The following is a 22,039-nucleotide window of genomic DNA, read 5'->3' as shown; positions in this document are numbered from 1 at the left end:
GCGGCGGCCGGCCGGCGGCGACGGTGGCTGTGCATCGGCGAGGCGGCAACGGGCGGGGGTCAACTCTGCGAGAGCCTCGGTCGGGCTGGATGGTGGGCGGCGACGGCGACGGCGGCGGCTGCGAGGCTGCGGGCCGACGGCGTGGGCGGCTCCCGACGGGCGGGCGAGGGTGGCGAGGCCGGGCGGCGACAAGGCGTCGGTCTCGGCCGGTCGGCGGTGGCGAGGCTTCGGGCCGTTGCTCTGGACGCGGCGAGGGCGGCGAGGCGGGCGGGCGGGCGCGACCGGGGGGCGGACGACGGGTAGTGGGGCCGCGCTGGGGCGTGGCGGGCGCGACCGGCGACGGCAAGGGGGCTTGCGGGGCGACCGCGATGGGCGGGGAAGCTGCGAGGCTGGGCGGCGACGGCGACGGCCGCGACGGCGAGGGCGCGACCGCCGGGGGAGGGCGGGGCAGCGACGGGCGGGGGCATGGGGGGCGGCCGGGCCCGCGACCGCCGACGGGCGGGGGGCCTGCGGGCGACCGCGACGGGCGGGGAGCCGCGGGGCGGCTGCGAGGCCGGGCGGCGACGGTGACGGCTGCGACGGCGACGGCGACGGCGACGGGGAATGCGCAGATCGGGCTTGGGCGGCGTCGGGGAAGGGGGGGAGGGGGTAATAATGTCGCAAATTTGCGTCGGAACTCCACTTTCCGTCGTAAATTTGCGACAGACTTTTTATGTCCGGCGCAAATTTTCGAACGACAAAAAATTTCCGACGGAAATAAAAATCCGTCGCAAATTTGCGATGTAAAAAAAAATCCGTTGCAAATTTTCGACGGAAATAAAAATCCGTCGCAAATTTGCGACGGATTAAATTATCGGTCGCAAATTTCGAACGGTAAAAATTGCCTCGCAAAATTTGCGATGGACCACTATAGTCCGTCGCAAATTTGCGACGGACATACTGGTCCGTCGCAAATTTGCGACGGAACTCCACTTTCCGTCGCAAATTTGCGACGGACTTACTATGTCCGTCGCAAATTTTCGAACGACAAAAAATTTTCCGACGGAAATAAAAATCCGTCGCAAATTTGCGACGCAAAAAAAAAATCCGTTGTAAATTTGCGACGGAAATAAAAATCCATCGCGAATTTGCGACGGATTAAATTATCCATCGCAAATTTCGAACGGTAAAAATTCCCTCGCAAAATTTGCGATGGACTATACTGGTCCGTCGCAAATTTGCGACGGAACTCCACTTTCCGTCGCAAATTTGCGACGGACTTTCTATGTCCGTCGCAAATTTTCGATCGACAAAAAATTTTCGACCGAATTAAAAATCCGTCGCAAATTTGCGCCGTAAAAAAAAATCCGTTGCAAATTTGCGACGAAATAAAAATCCGTCGCAAATTTGCGACGGATTAAATTATCCGTCGCAAATTTCGAAAGGTAAAAATTGCCTCGCAAAATTTGCGACGGACTCAAGTTGTCCGTCGCAAATTTGTGACGGACAGGTTGAGTCCGTCGCAAATATGGACATAGTACATGATCGTTGTAAATTTGTGACGTCTTTTTTTCAGTCAAAAATTTAGCATCTCATTTATTTGGGTCCTAAATTTGCTACGTCTTTTTTTCAGTCCAAAATTTTGGCATCTCAAATTTTGCAATGGAAATTAGAATATCGGAAATGTTAGGGCATGTTAAAAATATTTGACTTGTCGGCATTTAGGGACAAAATTTCGGACGATCAATTAAAATAAAAAGAATAATTGACAATAACAATAATAAAAAAGCACAATAACAATAATAACAAGAACAATAATGATAACAACCAAAATAGCACTTGTAGCATTAATAATTACACATCTGTAGTGTTTTGTGACAAAAATTTTAATCTTTGTCTTCATCTTCGTCTTCGTCCTCGTCTTCGTCATCTGTCTGAAAATCAGATTCTGAACATTCTTGTACATTTAATTCGCAAATTTCAGTTGGATCCACATCTATCATTGCTCCACACGGATCTCGTAAAGTTGGTATGTTATATTCCTCAATTTCAACCGTGTTACACACTTCCTCTTGTTGGTAGGCTCTATCCTTCCAGTGTTCCTCGATTTTCCTCCGTGCTTTGATTTTACATAAGCCCACCAATCAGCTTTGTCACGTTTCAAACTAGGATATGATGCATAACATACTTGAATTGCTTGTTGTGCCAAGACAAATGGTTCATACTTCATATACCTTTTTTTGTGATTTATTTCAACCAAATTGAACTTCGTATGCACCTTCATTCCTTTGACGGGGTCGAACCACGTGCACTTAAATAACACAACCCGCATCATTAATGGTCCAGGGTACTCTATCTCTATGATTTCATCCAACAAGCCATAAAAATCATCTTCTGAACTGCCACCATTGGATGACCAAACAGACACACCACTATTCATTGTGGATTTTCCCATTCCATATTCTTGAGTATGAAAATTATATCCATTTATGAAATATGCTGGCCAACTTCGAACTCTTAACTGTGGACCCCATGACAGATGATATAGCAATCCTTGCCCTCCAATTTTATCATAATTACTGTGAACCTAAGGTTACACATGCAAAGTCAATAATATATATTATACTAAATGATGTATATAATTTTAATAACTTGGTTTTGGTCCATAGGCAACTTACATATGTCTTGAACCATGCTGCAAATTGTTCATCGCACAAACGGTCAAACTCATTTGGTTGTAGTCCAAACATTGAAGTTTGGAAAATCCTAATATTAAAAACCATATAAATATTAGCAAATATTTGACACACAAAACATATATTTGCAAATTTACACTTACTTGAAGTATGGCTCGATTTCTGGGCAGTTCAGTAAAATATAAGTATGGGCTGCATGAAATTCTTCGCCTGATAAGTAACGAAACTGACATGCGCCGCTTGATCGACCCAGATAATTGAAAATAGAGAATGCTGTGCAATTGGGATCAATGGGGCCCTCATCATTTCTGCCTGCTCTCTGTCTCTTGCACTGAACGTGCGGCTCAAAATAGTATGATGCAAATGTTGTCACTTCTTCCACAATATATGCATTACAAATTGAAGCTTCAACACGTGCCTTATTCTTCACTTTTTTCTTCAAATGATATAAGAATCTAGTTGAAATAGAAAGAAGTTTATCGGAATATATTATATGATAAACTAATTTGAACTGTATTTAAAAAAAAACATTACCTCTCAAATGGATACATCCATCGAAATTGGACGGGACCTGCAACTTTGGCCTCATAAGGCAAGTGAACTAAGAGATGCTCCATCGAATCAAAAAACGCTGAAGGAAATATCCTTTCTAAGTTGCAAAGAATAATTAGAATATCTCTCTCTAGTTTTTCCATGTGCGATGCTTTTAACACTGTCGAGCAAATATCATGGAGGAAATTACTTAACTCTGTAATGGCGCCCCGTACAAAGTTCGGTAGAACTTCCTTCAAAGCTATTGGAATTAGTCTTTCCATCAGATGTGACAATCATGACTCTTCAAACCTGTGAACTTGCATTCATTCAAATCAACATATCTCCCGAGGTTCGAAGCATATCCATCAGGAAATCGCACATATTTCAACTATTGACAAACAACTCGCCTCTGCTCCTTATCCAATGTATAAACTGCTTTCGGTTTTGGTCCCCTGCTGCTTGCATCCACAGCTAGTATTGGCCGATCGTAAATATCTCTCATATCTTTTCTTGCATTCAAGTTGTCTTTTGTTTTTCCGGCGACATCCATCACAGTATTTATGACATTGTCGAAAACATTCTTTTCTATGTGCATGATGTCAAGATTATGATGAATAAGATGGGCCTTCCAATATGGTAGATTCCAAAATATACTGCGTTTTGTCTACTTATGTGTACTTCCGTACGCAAAAGTCGTGCCGTGCGGGTTCTCAACAACAGTTGGAAAGTCCTGCACATGCTCTCAAATTTGATCGCCGATCAACCTCAATGGTGGACGCGTTCTTTCAGTCATATTCTTGGTGAACTCTTTCTTATTCTTTCTGAAAGGATGACTTGGCGGTAAAAATTGTCTGTGACAGTCAAAATAGCTGGGCTTCTTTCCATGTTTTAATCTAAACGACTTTGACCTCTCCAAACATATCGGACATCCTAAAATCCCAGCTGTACTCCATCCAGATAACATTCCGTAAGCTGGAAAGTCATTTATCGTCCAAAGAAGGGCAGCCTTCATTACAAATGTTTGATCGGTAGAAACGTCATACGTAGGGACACCTTCAACCCATAACCGTTGTAACTCCTCAATCAATGGTTGCATATAAACATCTATCAACTTTTTCGGATTTTGCGGCTCTGTCACGATCAATGTCAAAAACATATAAGGTGTCTTCATGCACATACCAGGTGGAAGATTGTACGGCGTTAAGATAACTGGCCAACATGAATAACTTTTTCCTGTTTTCCCAAATGGAGCAAATCCATCGGCATAGAGACCTAACCTGATGTTCCGAGGCTCCATCGCAAACTCAGGGTATGTTCTATCAAAATGTTGACATGCCTCCGCATCTGAAGGATGACACATTAGACCCTCTTCTGTTTCATGATTTGCATGCCAAGTCATGTGTTCAGCAGTGGCTTTAGACGCATAAAGCCTTTGCAATCTGGGGATTAAGGGCAGATAAAACATTTGCTTGCATGGTCTACGCTTCTGATTACGACCCGGCCTCCTGTTAATCTTGTACCTAGGTTGGTTACAGAATTTGCAAGATTCTGCATTTTCATCATCTCTCCAATATATCATACAACCCCTACTACATACATCAATCCTTACAACCGGAAAACCTAAGTTATCCACTAGCTTTTTCATATCATAAAAATCACTTGGCATGATGTTATCACGAGGCAATGATTCCCGCATTACTTCAACAAAAGAGTTGAAACAATCCGCAGACACATTATGCTCTGCCTTGATATTTAATAGTCGGGCTGTCACCGATAACTTAGTGTGGTCCTCACAACCTGCCCATAAAGGTTCATCTGCTGTTTTCAACACATCCCAGAACTGATTAGATTGAAAAGTTTCATTATAGACATTCTCATCAAAACCCGTTACTCCTATATCTTCCAATTGTGAAGCATGACTAGTACCCACTTGTTCACGTGTAGGAGTAAAACTAGTACTTGCATGATTTGATTCTGTGACAAAATTATAACTAGCTGCATCCATCACCATCCTCTCGTATGGGTTCAATTGCTCATAATAGCCACATTCTTCCTTAACTGAAAATTGGTCACTTCTTCCATATCCTTCATCAGATATAAATGGTTCACCATGGAAAGTCCAATTATAATAGTTTGGACTAAACCCAAATCTAGTAAGGTGTTCTCTAACTTGATCACACACAAGAAATTTACCATTACCGCACTTTTTACACGGACACCTTAACTTATTTCCATCCATGAACTCATATTTACTACTAGCAAAGTCTAAAAATAGTTCCAACCCAAGATCGAAACTCATCGTCAATCCTTGACGTCCGGGTAAGTTCTTATTATACATCCAAGCCCTTTCTCTTTGCATTGTGTCTCGTATTAAAATAAAAAATTCTGGTAAAATATTTAAAATATCATATCTATTGTTCTTAATTAAAACCATAAAATTTTGGAAATTATAATTTTTGTTATTCACACAACAATTAATATGAAATTGCAAAAATACAAAAAATTATCATGTAAAGAAGACTTATCCAAATATTTGACTGAAATATTGGTAGGAGAAAGTGGTCAATTTGATGAGCATTGCAACGTCCACTTGGATTGCGAGACCTTCAATTAGACACATACCCAAAAAGAATAATCACTTAAGAATCATTTTTTAATAATTTTTAATGTGCGATGGAAACGGAATTCATCCGTTGCAAATTTGCGATGGATCCTTGATTCCGTCGCAAATTTTGCGACGAATTTCCTTGATTCCGTCGCAAATTTGCGACGGAATTTTCATTTACTCGTCGCAAATTTGCGACGGAAACTATTTCCGTCGCAAAACGGCGTGGCCGTTCGGCCTCATCCAAAGGCCGGCGAGGTGTCACTGGTCGCCGATCGTTAAATCGGTGATGCAGATACGAAAAAAAACAAACAAAAACATATATAAAATAAAAGAAATTACAATTCAACGATGAATAGTCACGAAGCTAGCTATGATACTTACCGGTACAAAAGCTTCACCGAGATTAATATGTGCATGCGCGGATTTTGCTGATTTCAGACATATGAAAGAGGGAGAAAAGCGAGAGAGAGCGAGAGAGAGCGAGAGAGAAATAGGTTTGGAATATCACGGGCTGATAAACTACAAATTTGCGACGGACGTTCGTTTTCGTCGCAAATTTGCGACGGATTTGGCGACGGTTTTTTTTTCCGTCGGAAATTTGCGACGAACTTTTTGCGACGGATTTATTTTCCGTTGCAAATTTGCGACGAACTTCTTTCCGTCGCAAATTTGCGACGGATTTTGCGACGGTTTTTTTTTCCGTCGGGAATTTGCGACGAACTTTTTTCCGTCGCAAATTTGCGACGGAATTAGCGACAGTTTTTTATTTCCCGTTGCAAATTTGCGATGGAATTTGCGACGGATAAAAATTCCGTCGCAAATTTCCGACGGATTTTTCATCCGTCGCAAATTCTGTCGCAAATTTGCGACGGAAATAAACAGTCGCTAATTTGCGACGGAAAATATAATCCGTCGCAAATTTCATCGCAAATTTCCGACGGAAAATTTCCGTCGCAAATTACATGTTTTTTTGTAGTGAGCCTAATTACCGATACCCTCTACCTTGACTCCTCTCATTCCAAGTAACCAAAGGGGTCAATAGGCAGATCTATTAAATATGTATATTAAAAGAATTGGTGAACTGTAAATGTTTTCTTTTGGTTTGATGGTTGGGTGGTGACCAGACCAACTTTTGTGCACCTTGACCAGTCCATCTTCCTAGCAATCTTATGGGCGCACTCGTACACTACTTAATAGAGATTTTATGGAGCACATGTCCCCAAATTTGAAATTTATATCCATGCTATTTTGCTAAAAATCATCCAAATTCATTGTGAATCGACCTTCGACAAAAAAAAAAAAAGATTGTGAATCGCACGAGTGCACATAGAAAAAAAATCAAAACTTTGCTTCTTTAGATAAAGAAAATCCTTTGACCAAAAAAAATATATAAAGAAAATCCAGAAATTTTAATTTTACATATTATGGATGAAAGGTCATCTAATTTTATATTTGAAATATTTCATTACACTTATGCCAATTCAGTTATAAACTTTTCAATTTTGCACTTATGCCAATTCAGTTATATTTGAAATATTTCATTACACTTATGCCAATTCAGTTATAAACTTTTCAGTTATAAACTTTTCAATTCAGCTAAAAAAAGTCCTAAATCTATTACACTTATGCCAATTCAGTTATAAACTTTTCAATTTTGCCAATTGAGTGCTAAACCTTTTGACAATTTACCAATATAGTCCTTCTGGCCGATTTTGGTGGAAATTAATAACGTGGATGGCAATCGTCTTACGTGGCACGACTGTGCTGAGAGCTTGCCACTGGGCGAGGGCTAAGAAAAAGAAAGAAAGAAAAAGAAAAAAAAAGAAAAGAAAAAATTCAAAAGAGGAAAAAAATATTTAAAAAAGGGTTAATACCACGAAAAACCCCAAACTGGTACACCTATGACAAATTTACTACAAACTAATTTTTTGATCAACAAAAATCTCAAACTGATACAACTGTGACAAATTTACCATAAACTAATTTTTTAACCACAAAAAATTCAAACTATTATATTTGTGACAAATTTACGCTCCGTTAAATTGGATTAATACCATAAAAAACTATAAATTGGTACATCTTTGACAAACGGAGGGTAATACCCCAAACTGGTATACCCGTTAATTGCCACATGTCATCCAACTCAAAAATTTGAGGTTAAAATTTAACAGAAACTAGCGGATAGTAAAATTTTTATTGGTGTACCGATTTAGAATTTTTTGTCGTAAAAAAATTAGTTTGGGATAAATTGTCACAAGTGCACCAGTTTATGATTTTTCGTGGTATTAACCCTTTAAAAAAATATAAAATTTTTTTACGTTAGCATTTGTCATGCCACGCAAGATGGCCATGGTTCACATCATCAATTTCTGGCCAAAATTGGCCGGAAGGACTATATTGACAAATCGTCAAAATATTTTATGACTCAATTGACAAAATTGAAAAGTTTATAACTGAATTGGCACAAGTATAATAGGTGTATTGCTCTTTTTTTTTATAGCAATTTTCCCTAAAATAAGAGATCCATGAAATATTTCAAATATAATATTAGATGACCTTTCATCTTGTGAATTTGCATCTTGTCCATTGAATACAATTTATAATTGTAGTTCTTAAATCATTAACTGTTGACACCAACAATTAATTAGGTTGTCGACGGTAAAAATAAAATGAAAATCAAGGGATATGCAAGACAATAGAGATAAATGCATAGGATTATCGATGGGAAATGACGTGAGCCGTAGGCTTAGTTGTAGAAGTGACCGCAGCAGACAACTAGCAATCATCAGAATATGCTGGCAAGAAATTTTAAGTATTTGAAAATTTGAAAAGATTGGGATCGAAGAAGGAACAGTTGCTGCCCGAGAATATGTCCTGGAGATTATCGATGAAACTATCTGTATGCAACGACTAGGTCATCGAAGCTATCGATAAGAAAAGAAACACATGACTTTGTATACGATTGATGACACTTGACCTAGAAGGACAGATGTCGAGACAAAAATAGGATCGATGATGATTACTTTATAGAAAGGAACAGGTGTCGAGACAAAAACAGGATTGACGACGATTGCCTTACATAAAAAGACAGGTGTCAAAGTGAAGACAAGGACAAACAACAATTACTTGAGATAAAATGACAGATGTCAGAAAGACAAAAGACAAAAGACAAAATGAGATCAATGGCGATTATTTGACAAGTGTCATAAGGACAAATGGTGAAGATAAGATTAACGGCGGTTATCCGATATAAACTGATAGATGGCATTAGAGGACGGTTGTCATGTTCGCAGTATAAATGCCATCCAATAGCCAGCAAAAAAGCTCCCCTTGAACACACAATAAAAGATGCTATCATTTTATCTTTAATTTTCCGCACTGTACTTTCAATTTCCTTTGTTATAACCATTTATGTTTCAAGCCTAGTAGTTGTGTAGCACTGTTTCGATGGAGTTCGAACACTGCCAGTCAGACACTGGTCAGATTTGTTCGAATTGGTTATGAAATTTGAAGTTCATAGTTCTTACTGATCGAATCTTGTCACGGCTTGAATTCATACTGCTTGACCAAGACAAAGGAGTTCTTTGTTCTCGGTTGGATATCTCTTGTCCAAAGTCACCATAGAACATGGTCTCCTCTCATTAAAAATCGGAGAATGACGTTCGGTGAATTATATTTCGTCGCGGGAACATTTCCGATGAAACATTAACATAGATCTTAATGAGCTTTAAAAAAAATTTCTAGTGGAAATTAATACTGGGTTTGCTTTCTGTATATAATGATATCCTAGAAATTAGTCAAGGATTTCCTCTTTCCTCTAGGGAGAAGAGATAGTAAATTGTATTAATAAAAAGCAAAAGGAAGATGATTAAATGAAACAATGTATGGAAAAAATGTCCCTGTTAGTACTTGCACAACAAAAATATGAGGAAAATAATTGGTTATATGGCCTCATCATCCTTCTCATGAGAATTTGCGAATGTTTTCTGAAAGATGTATAGAATACTCTTACACCAAATTCATAGATATGGCATTTAGTAAAAACAAGCTTAAAGCAGACATACGCAACATGTCTTAGGAGGCATGAATTTACCAGGGTCATTTTTCAATGATCTTGTACTTATGTACCAATTTTCACCATCTCTCCCCATTTACTTAACAACTTAGGGTGCGTTTTTTTTATTGAAAACTTCATGACAAAGGAGAATATTTTTCATGAAATCATTTTCAATGAAAAGGGTTTAGGGAAAATGATTTCCTTTTTACCAAAAGGAGAAGTTGTTATCCTCAACCTAAGCTTATTGTTTTCAATCCATGGAAAATGTTTTCGTAAATCAATTAGTTCTCCGTCATCTAATAACCTGAAAATTTTAAAAATAAGTTTCCGAAACAGTTTTCCTTCAAACAAACGGATCCATAGTCTCTAGACTTATTTTGTTTTGCTTTATTATTACATGGCCGGATCATCATGCATTGCAATCTAAGAAGCTTAGTATCCAATTGTCATCACATTGATTTTGTTCATAATCATAGTAATTAGTTTTCTTTATTATCTACGTAAAATCATTTGAACGCATTATTAGAGGCTACAACTCACATTGGCATCGTGTCATTTAATTACCTACTTTCTTTTCTTTTTTTCTTTTTTTCTTTTTTTCTTTTTTGGTGAATGCAAGAGGTTAGCCCAATGGGATGGACTTTATGATCTACAGTCAGCGATCTACCATTAATAATGGAATCGATCAAATTGGCATTGAACTTGCATACTCGACTTGTTTCTTTTTCCTATCATTTATCAAACTTAATTGAAAAACGGTTCTTAAGATTAATTGGTATTAGTCGTCCTAACTCCGTCACCGAAAGAGGATGCAGACACTCTGATATCTCCTTACGTCGCAATTCATGTTGCATATGTCTAATCTAAACACTGGTGTTTGATTTTGATAAAGTTATTTGACATGCTTTGTCATATACGAAGTTATACAGATTGAGCCACCGAAGAGGCTACCTCGTGCGGATGCACTATGATCATGATAGTTGGTCTGGATACCGCTAACTAAGACATGACTATTAAGATATTTGCATGAAAGATGTATAGTTCAAGATTCCAATGTAGTAGATAAAGTTCAATCGTCACATAAACAGTACATAAGTGAAAGTTCAAGGATCACGTATGTCATTACAAAAAGATAAAAAGGAAGATAGCCCCGCTACCTTCTCTTTCTTGGTAGAGGGTTGTGTTACCCTTTGCTAATTCTGGCAGGTCACACGATCCTTTGCGGGAGTTGTTAGAGGTTAGGCGACTCAGTGGGAGTTGTCACAGAGTTTGCCTCCTCTATTTAGGTTAACGACGGTTACAGTTTTCAAACTTTTGCTCATTGTTCAATGTTATCCCCCAATATATTTTTTTTGAGTGTCTCTCTGAAGTTATAAAAAGCGGTTCAATGTGATCCTCCGTTGAAATCATTGACAAAATTTACTAATGTGGACAGAATATTCTATTTATTTTAAAAATAAAAAATTATTTTTGTTCAATTTAGTCCCCATACTTTGTTTATTTATTAGATTTATCCCAGAACTATTTTCTTATTCTGTCTCTATTGCATCATGTCAAATTTAGATTTAATCTCAATACAAAATATTTATCGATTATGTCACCATTAAAACCTAAAAATACACGTTAAACCATATGAGTTACCAAATACAAAAAGGATAAAGATATAAATTCTTTTATAAGAATGTTTACTTGTGTTTACACGTCGTGAGAATCTCTACATGTAAATAAACGTATCATGTTAGCACAAGGAACATGTTAAATTACTTAACTAAATGAGTTCAAGTGCGTCATAAACAGGTAAAAAATTCAATTTATACCCAATATGTTTATTATTCACTACAATTAAGCCTATATGAACATATTAAACACGTGTAGTGTGGATATCTTGTCAATGGGTTGCGTCGAAAATTACCAGTTTTATATAAGAGTAATCGGGGTTTATCGTGTAAACTATTTGATGATCCTCACCATGCTCAAGTGAAGGCTATTAAAGAAAAAGAACCAAAATGTAATAATTTAAACATGAAATTGAATTAACAAATAATTTTTGAGGATGAGATTGAACAAGAAAATGATAAGTTAGTAACTTTAACGACCAAGTTTGCAAATTTCCTTCGATCTTTAATTGAATGGCCACATTGAACAAAAATTTTAAACTTGAAGGATGACATTGTCATTATCCTTTTTTTGTATTATTAATCTGATGTCTTAATCTCTTATTTTACCTAGGACCGATATGTGGTGGACGCAACGTTGGCACTAAAATGAACACCCCTTAACGTTTTTACTTGGAAAGTGATCGGATTTCGATTACAATGCGTTAAAACGGAATTGGCCATTTCATATACGGTTGAAGAAGAGAAAGGAGAAAAGAATGGAAAGACGTCCAATTTATATCTCCATGGCTATTTTGTTCTTGTACTTCTTTATGGATTAAAAAGAATGAGAATTAACCTCAGTAACAAGGCGTTTGACTCGTTAAAGGTTGCTATCATCGACAATTGACTCGTGTTCCAGAATGCTCCTTAAAAAACATATCGTAGCATACAAATTCATTTTGTTTCACCGATAAAGGATTAATATATTTATTGGAAAATAAAATAGATGTCATCAGGACAAATATCGCAGGATTACAATATGGCAAAGAAGAAAAATATATGAGAAAATGAAAAATTAACCAGAAAAGAATATTTGGGATTTGAGTGCTCTGATTCTGCAATGCAACTCTAGGGCCTTTCGGACAATTTCATGGGAATCAGCGAAATTGCGCCAAATCTATGATGACCAAAAAGCGAGAGAATCTCTATCACTTGATGTCACTTCCACAAAGATTTCCATCATGGGATTCTCTGTTTCCTCCTTATAAAAACATGGGGTCGGTCTTTCTTGTTCCTACCACTTCACCATAGCCAAGGTTCACCATACTTTAAAGCCTTCATGGTGATGGTGATTCTAAGCCTGAATTTGTGTAGAATTTTCAGCCATTCAAGCTTCTTCTTTACTTTTGATTTTGTAGGCCAAAAAACCATGGAACAGTTGGGGGAGGAATGTGTCTTCCTAGGGATTGGAGGAGCTTACACGAACACGGTCCACTTTAGATTAAAAAGGGAGGGGTACCACCACTTGAAGCGAATCTTGACGTAAAGAAGATGAATTTTTCTAGTGTTGAATCTTCTCGGAGAAAACATTGGAAGGATCGTTCTTCGCTATGGAATGTTCCCAAAGTTGCGTATTCGCGTACTAGCCAGCGATGATTGCACGATATCTTGTGCTCGAGGTATATGCTCTTAACATGTTTGACGTAATGTCGCTGGTGATTTTATCTACGCATGATGGTTAGCTCTGTTTTTCTCTAGTTATGGCACTAGATCAGACTATTTGTCTCTTATCAGGAAGTGACTGAACAAGTTGAGTCGCTTATGCTTAGCTAAAGCATCGTCAATATGTGACCGTCTTCGAGTATCTGAATAAGTAGATCTTGATCACGCTAACTCTTTACATGAGTAGCTTGCGAGCAGCGAGTCTAGTGGAACATTTTATGTATAATGTACTTTTTAGACTTCTGCTATATTCAAAGAATGTGTTTTGCGACGGTAACAGAACCAATTCGTGATGTAGCATGCTATACTGAATCAAATTTCCACAGCTTTATTAAATCGTACGTGAAAGATACCCCTCCAAGTTACTTTGGTACAGTACAACTTGCGAGATATGGGTACAGATTTTAGCTTTCGGTAGGATGAAAGTGTGCTTTGTTGTAGTAGCCGAGAGTAGTGTAGGCAAGGTGATTCACATTATGAGCTACTGCAACACTTCTAAGTTGTTAATGTTGCATGTGGGAGGATTTGGCAATTTTAGCTTTAGGAGCATATGCTGTTCGGTAGAGATGCCGATTTGGACGATGAGGGCTCTATATTCTCTTTATAAATGAGCAATTGAAAACGAAAGACAGACTTGCTTCTCACCTATTACCTGACTTGACAGATGAGAAATGGGTTAGTGAATTCAGCTGGCTTTGGGCACATGAGATCTTAAATGGTGGGAGGTGCTGCCTTGAAACCTAGGCTGTTTCTTTTGATTAGATTTTTTTTTTGTTAAAGATGTTTGTAATTGCAAATTTTGCTTTGAGATTAGTTTGCAAAATGATAAAGAAATTGGTATTACATTTTTGCTATATACACCAGAGTAATTTACATCTTGTGAGGCCTCAAGACCCATTTGGTTGTGAAATGCAGCCGTAACTGGGCCAGGGAGCGGACAACACAGCTAAAGTACTAATCTCGATGAACCAAAGTGCTTAAATGTTCAACCACGCTTCACTCTAGTTTAAGTTTCTTGATGTAGTCTTTATGACCACAATGTAGATCAATTTGGTCATTTTATACTTCTGCAAGAATGAAATCTTAATTCTTTCCTAAAATCGGCATGGATAGCATATTCTCTATTGAGCATATCATTGTTTTAATTCAATAGTATTCTCCTTTTATATAGTCGTTCAGTCTCTTCAATTCCCCGCTCTGTTGCTCTACCACTGCTCGTACTACATCCACAATTGAGATCATGCCAACTATCTTTCCGTCGATAACTGGAACGTGTCTTATGTGGTGCTCTGTTACAAACACACAGATATGTTCTCATGGACTGGCAAAGTATCAAAAAAAGAAAAGACTGCTGATCGGGCCTTTATACACTGCAACAAGCTGAGTACCTGTCATAAGCTTCATTGCTTTGAGGATGTTCGTATCCGACGAAACTGTTATCAAGTTATTCTGAAAGGAGTAATCATACAAGGTAGTTCAGACATAACTAGTGTTTGTTGTGTCACTTGAAAAGTAGGACAATTTGTGAGAGGGCCGAACTCACCTCGTCAGTCATGATCTCCCCAACTCTGGTCTGCTTTGAGGACCTTCCCTGTGCAATTATCTTCTGCAAATAATCTGTAGAATTGCTTACATGACATCAGATTCTTGTCAAATAGCTTTTGTTCATGAAATTATTGTTATTTCTTGAATCTCTTTTTTCTTTTCCCTCTTTAAGTTTGTGGCTTGGGAGGGGAGTTGATGGTATTGGATTTCTCAAAGTGTAGAGTTGACCTCTCTGAGTTTGTACCATACAATATTCCATATAGCACTCATATTACTTTTCAATTTCTTGCACTTGACAAGATTATGTGGATGAGTTAAATTAATGAGCAATTTGATGAGTGCTCAACTATGTCATCTGCAGCCGTAGATGAAAGAGATTACTGGGATCACCTCTTTCTGTGATGATTCCTGCAATCAGTTGTTCTTGTCCTGGCTTTAACACAACCAATGACCCGATATTGTTCTGAGCCATCTGCATCATTGTCACGATATTATTCGTAAATCAGATGTATATTTAATGCACGAGAAATTTCATACAGCAAGATGTGGAAAGACATACATTCTTGACCGCATCGTAAACGGTGTCGTTGGACCGGCATGACAACCAAGCCCCAGTTTTTTCTTCACCCTTTGTCACTAGGACATCAGCTACCGTCACATTTTCAAGACCCTTTTCGCGGAAATCTGTAGAGGAGGAGACAGATCCAAACCGAGAGAAGATGCTATCTTTATTGGCTGTTACTCTCGTGTGCCAATCTTTCAGAATAGCATTCTTGAGAGTCTCCTGGCAAGAACGGATGGCACGGGCTATTCCTTGCATTTTGATACTGTTGATTTTGGGTTTAGGATAAAATTGGAAAGATATTTTTGACTGTAACGACAATATATAGGCAGTCTCAATGTTGGAAAGCTAGCACTAATTATCACACTCGTCGAACTCATTCTTAGTTGATGTCTAGATTAATAGGAACAAACAAAGAAATTTTCATGCTATGTCTAGATTATCATCCGCTCAAAAAGATCTGACAGATTTGGTTAGGAACAAAAATTGACGAGTTGAATCATAGATTCAAAAAGTTTAGTAGTTTGATCGACAGAATCGGTGTTGACATTCTTTTAATTGAAGTAGCACCAGTATGTAATAGACTTCTGATGCTGCGTTTGGCAGAGAAAATTGCAGTTAAATTAAACTTAAACTGCATTTACGTTCTTAAAACGCGCTGATTCTTCAACGCCTTCCATCATCGGATGATGAATTATAAAGAAAGCACATTTTAGACATCAAACATACCTTGTAAAGCCTTGTAATCTCGATAGAGTCCCGAAGATTTTCAAGTTCTTGCCCTGTAGTATTTCCCCGGGAAGAAAAAGGAGCAACTAATTTGACGGATGAATTGAAGGACAGATGAGGTTTAAATTGGTCAAACAGAAGCTACATTGACATTTTCATGATTCGTCTGCACACCTTTTCTCCAGAATATCTTGTGCAGGTCATTTTGCGTGCAGTTGAGTTTATGTGAAGTTCTTTTCTTGGACGAGTAGGTGAAGATTTAGAGCTTGAGTATTAATAGCTTGCTTCTCTATTCGGGCATAAGCGCATGAAGAAAGCATTATATTATGTTATTATCATCTTGATGTGTAGACAGTTCCATGAGACAAGATGGGCCTGCACAAATAGAGAAAGGAAGAGAGGGTCTCCTTGGGCCTGCGACTCGTGTACGTACTTGAATAGTTTTACTACGATAAGAATAATATCATAAATGGTTCCTAAACTATAGGTGAATGTTCAATGTAGTCTTCAGACTATATGAAAATGTTTAAAAGTTCAAGGACCACAATAAACATTAGACCAAAGTTCACGGACCATATTGCATAAATCAAAAGTTCAAGGACGATATTGCATATTTGACCAAAGTTTAGGGACTCAATTGATCAAATTAACAGTTAAGGGAAGACATTGCATATTATATCACAATTCAGTGACCGTTTAAATCATTTTCCCACTAGAATAATGCCGGCGCGATGTAGCACGGATTGATCAAGTGAACATGTGATGAAAGTGCAATTATATCGCCGTAAAAGTTACCCAAATACCAAAAAAATGCACCAACTTTAAGCCTTGGACTATTTTGGCCAAAAACTTTGTAATGTCCCGGAGAAAGGCACGTATGTACTCGTGCCCAAGGGACAATTTTGGTACAAACTTCTAAGCATCCGAAAAACTGCATGTCCTTATGCATATGGAACAATTTTGGCCTCCATTACATTTGCCATTGATAATTATTGGTGAATTATCAATCTGTCGATAGATAAAAGATCTACGATGAACAAGACAACATCATCTCGATTATACTTAGCAATGGTGTCAGCGAGATGCAATAGCAAGTTGGCCAATTCAATAAGGTAGGACCCAATCCTGTCCAAATCGTAACTAGTTAGAAAAAAGTTTGCACGAGTTGTTGCTGGTTAGACACGATGTACTGATGTAGGTGAACATAGATACGCACCAAAGTAAATCAACTATATCCCAAAATTTGGAAGAGTAACTCTATACACTAAAAGCTTACTACAATTTTTTAACTAAATGACAAGGCAATCCATGTGACATGTGTCATGTCATAAAAGATTTTCACCGCCAGCAATGAAGATAAATACTATAGGTTACAAATCACAAACAAGGCAATATCAATTGTAAAGAAACTCTACGTTTCCGATTCTACTATTCCCTCTTCCCAAAGTTGTTTTCCCTTCAAGCAATTGTCACAGCAACCATGACATTTATTGGAAATCCAACGATAGTGCTCGAAGCTCTTCACTTCTTTTGAAGTCACGCAGACCAAAAGCGCGAAAATACCTTCGACATTGATCTTAACCAGTTCACCTAATAAATGGCGTCTAACAATCTATTTATGCTTACAAATATAGAAAGGAAGTTGATTCTTCTCAATTTAAAATCACAGCATCGTTCTACACGAGGGATTCCTATTCTTCAGTTCTTTATTTATGTTCAAAGTTCAATGTATAATAACCATCACTCGCTCTTTTCTATTGATATAAGTGTCACCCGATTGACTGAAAATTAGTATTCGAGATATGCACTAAAAATATATTGTAGTCCGACAAGAGTTCAACCAAACCAATTTCTTTCGCCATCTTCTTTATCCGCAAAAGCAGAAAATCTCTATTACTCATATGAAACTTATTTTGAATTTGCTATACATTGATGACATGACAAGTGCCAGATGGGCTACTGTTTCGCTGAAGTTGGATTGTCAACGAAGTGTCTCACCGAAATTCGTTTTTCAGCTCTTATAAGATTGAGACGGATTCTACGGTGATTTCGAGCATAAGTTGTATCAATGGAACACAAGAAACATATATGCTTCAACAGAATTTAATCAACGATGAAGCCCAATGAAAGAAAAAGTGCGACGATAAAGATACAACATCGGAATTTAATCGATGACGAAGACAATTGAAACTACGACCAAAGTACGAGAATTGAAAAATATTTAAATTGCCGAAAAGTAGAGGTATAGATAAATTCGTGAGAACGTTGAGTTCTGTAATTGATTGGGGATTTTTCACAAAAAGTGCACTTAGGGTATTTATAACCCTCTTCAGACAATTACAAACGGCTGTTACACATGACGATTACTAATTTTTGAAAGAACAAATAACTCCTTAATCCTTTTGGTGGTTACTGGAAGTTACTTCACGAACACTTATTCAAAAGAAATTAAACAAATCCTAAATCAACGGATATGGACACAACCACCCAATGGTTATCTTTGTGTCAATTGCTCGCCATCGATATCTATGACTTTATCAAGATACTTCAATACTCTCGTCGTTAACTTCACATTGTGTTGTCAATGACTTCATTAATGAGTTGTCGATTCCCTTCTAGTTATCGATAATTTTGTTAATAAATGACCAAACTCTGTTTTCATCGACTAAGTCTATTACTTGTCAATAATAACCAAAAGTCGGTCATTTTTTGATGTAAACAGATGCCCTTTTTTAAAAGAATTGAATAATTCATCAATCATTCAATTATTTTAAATTAGATAATCAAGAGTCATCATGCCTCCCCTTACTATTGGCAAATTTGATTTTTCCTTGAAGAATCTTGTCTTGGTTAGATTCATCATCCGACACGTTTTTCCATGAAAGTCACGTTTTGTGTAAAATCTTTATGTGGCCCTCTATTTCCATTGCTCATACTTAGACACCCTCATTGCCAATTAAAATAAATTGGCAAAAATTTGGCCTTCAAATTTTTCTCTAAAAATTAGGTTTCAATCCATTGAAAGCTAAATTTATGAATTCTTTCTTGGATAGTGAAGTAAGGCATCTATTTCTAGCATTTTTGAATGGAGCAACAAACTGATCGATTGACTCGTTATTGTATTGATAGAGTGTGACCAAACAGCGATCGATACCTTATATATCATTCTATAAAATTGAGAATGGAATTGTCTATTATAACATGTCTCGAGTTTGAGCCCGATAGCCGAAACCCGACCCGAGATTAAATGTTATTTGTGGATATTTGAATATTCCGAATTGGATATTTTATGGATGTTCGACATCGACCAATACATTATACAAAAATTACTTTCGTGGTGAAGTCGTGATCAAGAACGGAAGTTATTCCGTGTTACAGTAGGCCATGATAATTACACGGTGGACATTCAAAATATTGAGCAATGAAAGATGGGCATATAATTTTTATTTGCGACTGGATCTTTGACAGTGAAGAGAGGACATTGAAGAGGAAAGATTATTTGTCTCCTTTGTTGCCGTGTGGGAAGAAGAAATAAAATAAAATAAAAGGAAAGCTTGATTGGATTTTGTTTCCTAATCTCAATAGGCGTGGACTTCTTCGACCGATTAATCTGGGACTTCTTCAGGCGGTGGGTTAATAAGTATACATACTCTTAAGGGTTTGTTTTATATGTTTAGTTGAAAAGCAGAAAGTAATAAGCGGCGGCATATCTGGTGTGGGATTGGATCCTTCGTTATTTACATCCTGGTGCCGTATGTCTTCTTGCGAATTACATCTTGGCACGTGTTTGAGCTAATAAATTCTTGTGGTAAGAAATTTGTGTATAATTTATTCGTGAGATTGAGAAATTATTTCGCAAGGAATTGTTGGGCTAAACATTGTGTGAGTTATTTGGTATAATTGGGGCTTGAGAAATACCAAGAGTATTTGAGTGATTCGAATGTGGTTGTAATATCCGTTGTATCGCTTGTTTTATAGTGGAATTCGTTGTTGCTCTCCTCATGGATATAGGTCACTATAACCGAACAACGTAAATTTGATGTCCGATTTATTTTCTTATTTGGTCAGATTTATTGTTCAATCGCTTGCTTCAACAACATTGTCTCTCTATTTATGCCCAATTACACACCGAATTAGGTGATAAATCATTATACCAAGTAAAAATAGTTTTCAACAAAGTCAAAGGAAATAACCTAAGTCTTAAAAACTTATTTGTCCCTGCTTCTCTATATTGGGCTATACTGTGCTCAATAGTCAATTGTTCATCTTCGCCAGTAAATATGACAAATTTAGGGATTTCAAAGCCTCTTGGAAAAGGCTGGTTGTGATTTCCTAAAAACAGGTATGATAACACCTCTATGTAGCCCCAATCATTGTTGAACTTCTTCGATAAATTGTGCTAGATTCAATTGTTGATTTGGTTGGCCATTTTGCCCCATATGCAATAACGCTGGTCTTGCTAGATTGTGAACGTTAATTGGCATGTTAGGCCTAATAGAAATATTCACATTGGGTGGAATTGGCCTTACGTCTTCAACAATTGTCAATTGACTGGCCTATTAACCAGTTTGATTTGTCAAATTAGGGTTAATACCACGAAAAACCCCAAACTAGTATATCTATGACAAATTTACCCCAAACTGGTACACCTATGACAAATTTACCTTACGTTAGTTTCCGTTAAATTTTAACTTAAATTGTTGAGTTGGATAATACGTAGAAGTTGACATTTGTTCCAATTTAGGGTTTTATCCATCTGTTTATCACATGTATACTAATTTGTGATTTTTAGTGGTATTGATCCAATTTAACGAAAGGTAAATTTGTCATAAGTGTACTAGTTTGGGATTTTTGTTAGTCAAAAAATTAGTTTTTAGATAAATTTGTCACAGATGTACCAGTTTGAGGTTCTTTGCAGTCAAAAAATTAGTTCAAGGTAAATTTATCACATATGTACCGGTGTGGGGTTTTTCGTGGTATTAATCCACCAAGTTATTGTCATCAATTTTGTTATTTGGACCAACATCAGCCCGATTATTCTCATCATTGTGATCTTGTTTAGAAGATTTAGGCCTTTGCATAATTCTTATAGGGGGTTGAATATTTTGACCAACATTATTGGCATCAAAAAATGAAGAGGGACTAAGAACATACCTTCTTACCATTGGATTAGATAGTGGTGGTTGATTGGACGATCCTGGCCTCGAGAAAATATCATTCATGGCATTGATGACGATCGGCTTGATGACGTCTAATATGTGACTCACAATGTAATTGGCTATATCGTTCTGTTGCTCTTTGAACAATCTCTTCATGGTGGCCAACATATGAAATTTTGGTGCAACTTCTCTTGTTTGTTCTTCAATGAGGCGTTGGGGAAGGCATGCCCCCTCTCGAACAATCTCATCATTGCCTGCTCCAACAATCAAATAACAGAGCTGACCATTGTTGGGACCAAGAACTCATCCTCTCGGGACGGCCTCAAACCCAACCTTCTCGATTTGCTGGTTCTCAGCGGACTCTCTACGCAAGTTTCTCCATTGACTCCTACTTCACTGTGCTCATCAAGCTGTCCAACGTAACGGTGCTCTTACTAATTTAAATTTGTCAATGTTGACTATGTTAATGTGGAAATTTTCAGCAATTTTAAAAAATATATTACTTCCACTTGTTATATGTTTAATTGATAAATGGATTTGGCGACAAAAAAAAGGAGTAGATTGATTTGGATCAATGAAGCATGCATTCAGAGTTTGTGTTGTCACAATAAATGCATAGTTCTTTAAAAGTATTCAATCTTTAGGTTTGTTTGACCTTTTTATTTTATTTTATTTACTAACATCTTTTTTTTTTAAATTGATGAAAATTTTAATACAAGTAAAATATTAGGAGAAGGACACTAGAAATGCCAAAAGTTATGTACATCGCTTAGTTTAGTGCCAAAAGTTTTTTTTTGGGATCACTTAAGTACCACTTTAAAAAAAAATGATCACTTAAGTGCCAACTCCG

At 37.5% G+C, this 22,039-nt stretch overlaps 1 protein-coding gene across 2 annotated transcripts; it reads right to left on the bottom strand.

The window, feature by feature from the left end:
- Positions 1-14,311: 14,311 nt before the first annotated feature.
- Positions 14,312-16,169, bottom strand: LOC115670850 (CBS domain-containing protein CBSX3, mitochondrial). Of its 2 annotated transcripts, none has more exons than XM_030592217.2 (6): positions 16,031-16,169; positions 15,299-15,566; positions 15,130-15,211; positions 14,738-14,811; positions 14,583-14,643; positions 14,312-14,483 (listed from the first exon to the last, which is right to left on the bottom strand). In XM_030592217.2, the coding sequence occupies exons 2-6, from the start codon at positions 15,557-15,559 to the stop codon at positions 14,341-14,343; spliced, it is 621 nt and encodes a 206-aa protein (XP_030448077.1). In that variant the 5' UTR covers positions 15,560-15,566; positions 16,031-16,169; the 3' UTR covers positions 14,312-14,340. The 2 variants fall into 2 exon arrangements, with proteins under 2 accessions (XP_030448077.1, XP_030448078.1); XM_030592218.2 differs by having other exon boundaries at positions 15,299-15,610; positions 16,031-16,121.
- Positions 16,170-22,039: the final 5,870 nt, after the last annotated feature.

Source organism: Syzygium oleosum, unplaced genomic scaffold (genome assembly GCF_021117445.2).
Source record: "Syzygium oleosum isolate NSW1041296 unplaced genomic scaffold, Sole_v2.1 Sole_v2.05, whole genome shotgun sequence".
Taxonomy (NCBI): Eukaryota; Viridiplantae; Streptophyta; class Magnoliopsida; order Myrtales; family Myrtaceae; genus Syzygium; species Syzygium oleosum.
Note: the sequence above shows the minus strand (reverse complement) of the source record. Positions and strands in the feature narration are given on the sequence as shown.

Coding starts and splice junctions, on each gene's coding strand:
- LOC115670850 (XM_030592217.2), bottom strand. CDS start 15,559: ATGCAAGGAATAGCCCGTGCCATCCGTTCTTGCCAGGAGACTCTCAAG. Junction 14,812..15,129: donor AGGAATCATCACAGAAAGAG/GTGATCCCAGTA, acceptor GCAATTCTACAG/ATTATTTGCAGAAGATAATT. Junction 14,484..14,582: donor AGCAATGAAGCTTATGACAG/GTACTCAGCTTG, acceptor TGTTTGTAACAG/AGCACCACATAAGACACGTT.